The sequence below is a fragment of the Oryzias latipes genome, chromosome 14 (genome assembly GCF_002234675.1).
Source record: "Oryzias latipes chromosome 14, ASM223467v1".
Classification (NCBI taxonomy): domain Eukaryota; kingdom Metazoa; phylum Chordata; class Actinopteri; order Beloniformes; family Adrianichthyidae; genus Oryzias; species Oryzias latipes.
The window spans coordinates 28,502,727-28,509,214 of record NC_019872.2 but is presented as its reverse complement, the minus strand read 5'-3'; the positions used below and the strand labels follow the sequence as shown (position 1 = coordinate 28,509,214).

At 44.4% G+C, this 6,488-nt stretch overlaps 1 protein-coding gene across 1 annotated transcript; it reads right to left on the bottom strand.

Moving 5' to 3' along the window:
* Positions 1 to 1,360: 1,360 nt before the first annotated feature.
* Positions 1,361 to 4,714, bottom strand: LOC101157964 (brain-specific homeobox/POU domain protein 3). The gene is made up of 2 exons (XM_004076809.4): positions 4,370 to 4,714; positions 1,361 to 3,617 (listed from the first exon to the last, which is right to left on the bottom strand). The coding sequence occupies exons 1-2, from the start codon at positions 4,487 to 4,489 to the stop codon at positions 2,691 to 2,693; spliced, it is 1,047 nt and encodes a 348-aa protein (XP_004076857.1). The 5' UTR covers positions 4,490 to 4,714; the 3' UTR covers positions 1,361 to 2,690.
* Between the last annotated feature and the right edge of the window lie 1,774 nt (positions 4,715 to 6,488).

The window sequence follows — 6,488 nt, the reverse complement described above, 5'->3', positions numbered from 1 at the left end:
GACGCGCTGATGCCGCGCGGAGGCCCCTCCTGCATGGCGAAGCTGCTTTAAGGGCCAGGATTGGGTTTCTCCGGGGGGGATCGGGGGCCGAGCTTCTGTTGTACGACACATAAATGCAGCTTCTTAGCAAACACGCCTGAAAATCAATAGTATCATAACAGCTGGTATTTATTATTCATCCAGCACAAGTTTATGGATGAAAACTCCAGCTGAGCTGCAGAAACTTCCAAGATTTGTCAATGTGAGAATAAACCAATTTCCCCTTCAGATTATAGGATTTTAAAGTTAATTCATTTTGCTTAGTTTTCCTTCTGCTTAGGTGATTGTCTGAAATATTATGATTTCGTATGTAAATCCGAAACAAGAGAGAACATCTATTTATTTTCATGCAACATTTTATGAGTTGTAAATTTGTAAACGGGTAAAATGATTCAACAATTTTTTTTAACTGCAAAAAAAAACAAAAGAAAATTAGGTTTTCATACATTAGAAAGACAAATAGAAAGATTCTAAAATATAAGTGATTAATAAATTAAATATCTGCAGTCATCTGAAGGCTGCACGTGACCAAAAAAAGTAATTTTACTTTGTGACTAAATGTTTACAAGACATATTTAGTACATAAAAAATATTTTTTAATCAGTTTTTAACGCAAGTAGAAAATCTATTTAATATCTAAATGAATTATTTAAATTAAAATGAATTGATTAAAAATAAATACATCTTATAAGTAGGTATTGATGTTTTTAAAAATGTGTTAAAGACAGAATTTTCAAAAGCTGTTTTTTTTTGAGCTGTTTTGCAACTTTTCTTTTTTTTAAGTTATGTTTTCTAAAATGTTTCGGCAAAAGAAAATGAGGTCAAAAGTAAAAACCCGCCACATAAGAAACTCTTTTTCCTGGGATGTTCCAGAACCTTTAGTTTTAGTTAATCCTTTTATTTTTATTTTTTCAGGTCTTTTCCAAAACTTTCTTTTAAAACTCAATGTCAGTTTCTAAACGAAGCCAAACTTTATCAAACATGTTCGTTTTTATTTGGGAAATTCTTAAATAAAATCTTGGGGAATTTTGTTCCTGAACTGCACCTTTGGGAGGTGAGGAGGCGCGTGAGGAGGCGCACGAGCGGCGGGCTGCAGCCGTGTTCTCCTCAGACCCGCAGCGATCAATACTCCTCTCACTCAAGTATCAAATCCTGTTCATCACCGCTGAAGCAGCTTTCAGACGGAGCTCCTTCATCTCCGTCCTGCTCGAGTTTCACAGCAGCAGCTGCGCGCGCCACCAGCGGAGCCCCCCCCCCCCCCCCCCCCCTACCCTCAAAATAAAAATATACAGAATAAATATAAAATAAAAGCAAAAGCTCAGCAGGTCAAACGTGCACGGTTTTATTTCAGCTTCTGTCGCTTACAGACACATTAAAGCACACTTTCACAAAGGAAACACGTTTGTCTTCATGTCCAAAATAAATAAAATAAATAAATAAAGATGACATAAAGGAAGAAAAAAAAGCTCATCGGAACGTTTTCTGCAAATAAATAAGGCCGACGGTCTCCCCGCATCGGAGTATCTACAAAGTGCGCTCCACAGATGTGCACGAAGAGGGGAGGCCCGCGACTCATGAGTAATACTATCAGAATCTGATTGTCAGAGCATCATTGCAGTGAGATTTACACACAAGTGAGTCTATAGGCCTAATTCACCAGAGGAACAAAAATCTCCACAAGTGCGTGTTTGGATCTGGAAATCACAACGAACGTGAAACACTAATGAGGTAGACGCACAGCCAAGAGCGTGCGCGCGTGTGTTCGTGCGTGTTTGTGTGTAGTTGTTTTTTTGTATTGCGGTGCGTTTTGGATACTTTTTGCGCGCAGAAAAAGCGCCCCGCTTCTCCCGTTAACAGTAAACCATGCAGTGAATCTGACGAATTCTGGACCCTCCCCCCCCCCCATTTTAAAACAACATTTGGGTCGGACTCACCCTCCCTCCCCCAAAAATGAAGGGAATGGAATAAAAGAACCTGGGAACAAAAAAAGTAAAAACTGATGACATTTGCATTTGGATGAGTTTTTCCACACGGAGGTGCGTCATATTTAAACATCTGTACACTGATAAATATAAAAAAGCTATCCCGGCTAAAGAGGACAATGGTCATCATTAATTCCCATCCCTTTCCGTCATTATTATTCTTATTTTTTGTACAAGATTTGCCACATCCGTCTGTTTTCCTGCCGCGCCGCTTCGGTTCTGGACAGTCAGGTTCCAGGTGGGGAAAACGCCGCTCCGGTTTCCCGTTTTCTCTGCGGCTGCGTGGCGGAACCATCTGTCCAACCAAGAAAAAGTCTTCGGGCGCCCCGTGTCCAAACAGCTTTTCCGAAAAGCTGTTGCATTGGACAGTGACAAGTGGAGAATACTCTTTTTTCGTGCTCAGAAGAGAAGGGAAGAGGAAACACTGCTGCGAGCGTCGCTCCGCTGCTGCTCAAAGCCAGAAAGTTTCGCATCGATTTCATCCCAAAATTCTTCAAGATATATTAGTTTTTATATCTGAGGAAGTTAAGCGTGCCTTTTTCTGGACTCGAGGGGTGTGGAGGTGCGCACCGGTGCGTCCGGGCGCAGCGGCGCGCCTTTTGCCGAGCGCGCGGTAGCAGCTTGTCTCTGATTGGTCTCTATGGAAACGGGCTGCGGCCCTTCGGTGTCCTAGTGCGTGGCAGAGAACTTCATTCGTTTCTGCTTTTGCCTCTGATTGCAGAACCAAACCCGGACCACGTTCTTCTTCAGGTCCAGCTTCTCCGCGATAGCGGCGATCTTCTCCGAGGACGGCCGCGGCTGCACGGCAAAGTACGCCTCCAGGGAGCGCTTCTCCGGCGCGGCGATGGACGTGCGTTTCCGCTTCTTGTCGCCGCCGTTAAAGATCTCGGGCTTGGACATCTTCTCCCGCTGCGCGCGCTCGGCCTCCTCCAGCCAGGCCTCGAGGATCGGCTTCAGGGCCACCATGTTGTTGTGCGACAGCGTCAGGGATTCGAACCGGCAGATGGTGCTCTGACTCAGACACCCCACGCCGGGGATCTTGAGGTTGGCCAGAGCGGCCCCCACGTCGGCCTGAGTCACCCCCAGTTTGATCCGCCTCTGCTTGAACCTCTCGGCGAAGGACTCCAGCTCCCGGGGATCCGGCTCCGCGTCCCCGCCTGAACCCCCCAGGGAGCCGTGCGAGCCCAGGCCGTGCGGGTGCATGTTCATGGACTGCGTGTGGTGGTGGTGGTGCTGCATGTGGTTGATAGCGGACATGTGCGCGTGCGCGGTGTGCGAGGCGGTGGAGCAGACGTCGGATCCAGGCATGCCCCCCAGCGAGATGCCCGGCGTGAGGTGGTCCAGCAGGTCGCCCTCCAGGCCCTGTGCCGGCTGGTGGTGCGCCGGGTGGTGGTGCGAGGTGAGCACGGACGGGTGGTGCAGGTGCGCCGACGAGGAGGTGGGGGTGCAGGTCATGCTGGTCATGGTCGTCATGGTGTGATAGGTGGCGTCCGGCTTGAAGGGGTGGCTCTTCTGCGCCACGATGTCCACGGCGGCCAAAGCCTCGGCTCTCTGCAGCAGCGTCTCATCGAAGCCCGCGAAGATGTTTCCCTGAAGCTACAGCAGAGCAGAGGGAGGAGGTCAGAGGAGCAAACCGATGGAACCAAACTTTGAACCAAACATACTCAGTGGCACCAAACTTCAGGACTTTTGTCAAAACTTCTGACACAAAACCCGTTTTTGAAATAAATGAAACCATGTTTAGATAATTGTTATCATCACCAAAAATTATTTTCAAGCAACTTTAGAATCAGTTTGTAGTTTGTTTGTTTTTTCTTTTGTTGACGTCAGAACTTCCCTGGCAGCGGTCTGGACCGCGTCTCCCCCCCATGAGCGCTCGTGCGTCCGCGCGCGGGAGGATGTTCATTTCATTTTAATATTTACGATCTCCTGAATAATTTCTGCGCACAATTGAAACGAGACGGCTTTGAATATGAATGGGACAATATCAGAGGATGCGCAGCCTCTCCTCCTCTTCCTCCCTCATCCCTCGCTGAGGAGGCGGCCTCTGAGGCGCGTATGTGCCTCTTTTTCTTTCATCTTCAGTTTCACAGTTTTAGTGCATTTCCTAAACAATTTCAGTCAATTGAAGATTTTTTTTTCTATTTATGTTATACTGTAACGAATAACTTGTGACATTTTTTTCTGCAGAAAATAAATTTCTCCTGTCATTTCTTTGGAGTTTGGACATCCTTCAGCTGTCGCTGACGCGCGCCTCGATTAAAAACTTTCGGATTGCAGATATTTAGTGATAGTTCCATCATTATTCCAACGGTTTTCTGCTGCTGGAGTTGTTCTGCCGGACTCACCGACGGCGTGGGCAGACACGCTCTGCGGATGGCCTCCGAGCTGGAGTGCAGAGGCGTGTACTTGGGCTCGTGCAGGATGGGGTGCATGCTGAAAGGCTGCTTGCTGTTCATCGACATCATGATTGCAGAGGTAAGGGAGGGTCGCTGTCCGTCTTCCTCGTTCGGATCCGTTTTGGTTGATTTTTCCAGAAGAAACGCCTTCAGAGAGGAACCGGCCGCTCACACAGAGGAGGAGCTTCACAAGGAGAATTAAAAAAAAAATCAGAAGGGAGAAGTAACTCCGAGACTCCTGCGGATCCTCTGCCTCCTTCTCGCCTGCAAACGACTCCTATAGTAAAGATGATCCTCGCCTCAGGCGCCTATATTGGACCACTTGCTTGCAGGCTACTCCTCATTGGAGGAGCGTCACTGATTTCTGTCAGATGTCTGCACCAATCAGATGGAGATGCCCGGCTTTAGACGCGCCCCCACGCGCGCCGAAGACTGTCTTGAGAGGAGCAACAAGGAAGGGCGCGTGGGGGAACAACTTATGCTGAAAAATCATTTTCTGCCTCCAACAATGTGTATAAATGGAGCGAGGAAAAATAAATTACGCTCTTCACGATTTCACACAAAAAAAAACTGCAAAAAGACAAATTAACTACTTGTTTGTGTCTGTTAAAACTAAGAACTTTAGTTGCGTTGTTTTCTATCAATTTAAATGTAACAATTTAAGTAATATAATTTTTCTAATCATCCACTAATATTTTGAAGTTTTACTAGTTAAAATATCTGAAATACTGCAGTAATTTTAGGCCGTTTAAACCCAAAGAGCATTTTTGGAATCCGATGTGAGTCTAAATCTGCATCTTTAGGAGCTGAAACCATCAATAAGCCTCCAAAGAGTGGAGCGCGAGGCTCCTCAGATGATTAATAGATGCGCGCGCAGGAATTCCTCTGCTGGACCTCAAGTCTAGGCAATTAATGCATAAATTAATCATCGTTCATTTACTTTGCGGTCGCGCACAAACACGCACACGTCTCTCAATTAAAGAATAAATAGGCCTAAAGAGCGCATGATGAAATATTTACGCGTAAACCGCGCGAGGTCAGCGGGCGCGGCGCGTCAATCAAACGGGGGATTTCCGGCTGACACGCACAATCAGAAAGAAATATTATTGCGATGATGAGGCATAGAAGTGGGCGGGGTCAAATGATTGACGCAAATGTTGCGTTTGCTCCAACAAAGGCCTTCCAAAAAGCACAAAAATGTATTATTTTGATATAAAAACCAATAAGTATATATTTTAAAGAATATAAATATTGTATTCAGTAAATGAATTAAATTTCAATAATAAGGGTTATTGTTATAAAAGCCAATTACCTAAATTTTACAATAAATTATATGTTTTAATTATTCTTTCCTATTTGAACAGTTTTAAGGAAACAATTTAATTTTTGTAACGTCCTAACTGGCAGAAAATCAGCAGGCAGGTTGGTGTCACCTGTTTTGAACACACAGGTGTGTGCAGGTGAATGGGACTGAGGTCCTTCTGCTCCATCTGGACTTTACCGAATTCCTAAACATTTACACGATGCTTAAGCTGCTTTAAGTTTTTCCCCTCTTTAGTGATTAATTTTATTATACATTTAGGAACAAAATTAATTGAAATTCTGATCATTGTGAAAAATTTATTTTATTTGACACAATATAATGAAGAAAGTGTTTAAACAAGTTTAATGCTAAAGAATACAAGTAAGTTATTCTTCAGTTTTACACACTGCTATATAAACGGATATTTTTGTGTAGGTCAAAGGTCAAGTGTTTTGAAAATTAAGCTGGTTGGTGGAAGTTAATTTAAAAAAGCTTTAATTAACAAATCTCCAGGCACGTAGTGGTCGACAAATTGTTTTGTGCTGAAGTGAATTTCTGTTGGCAGTGGCTCCACCTAATGTCAAAACTAAGAACTGCAATAAAATTTGTCATTTTCCTTGAAGTTTAGGAGAATGGTTGACAGGCGGTTAACAAGAGAGAACTCACATCAAATAGATCTTATCTTTGATTTTTTTTTTAAAAAGTACTAATACTTCAAAAATACACAATGGGGTCTGCAGTCGGTCAAGCAGTCAACATCAAAGC

Coding starts and splice junctions, on each gene's coding strand:
- LOC101157964 (XM_004076809.4), bottom strand. CDS start 4,489: ATGATGTCGATGAACAGCAAGCAGCCTTTCAGCATGCACCCCATCCTG. Junction 3,618..4,369: donor CGTGTCTGCCCACGCCGTCG/GTGAGTCCGGCA, acceptor GCTCTGCTGTAG/CTTCAGGGAAACATCTTCGC.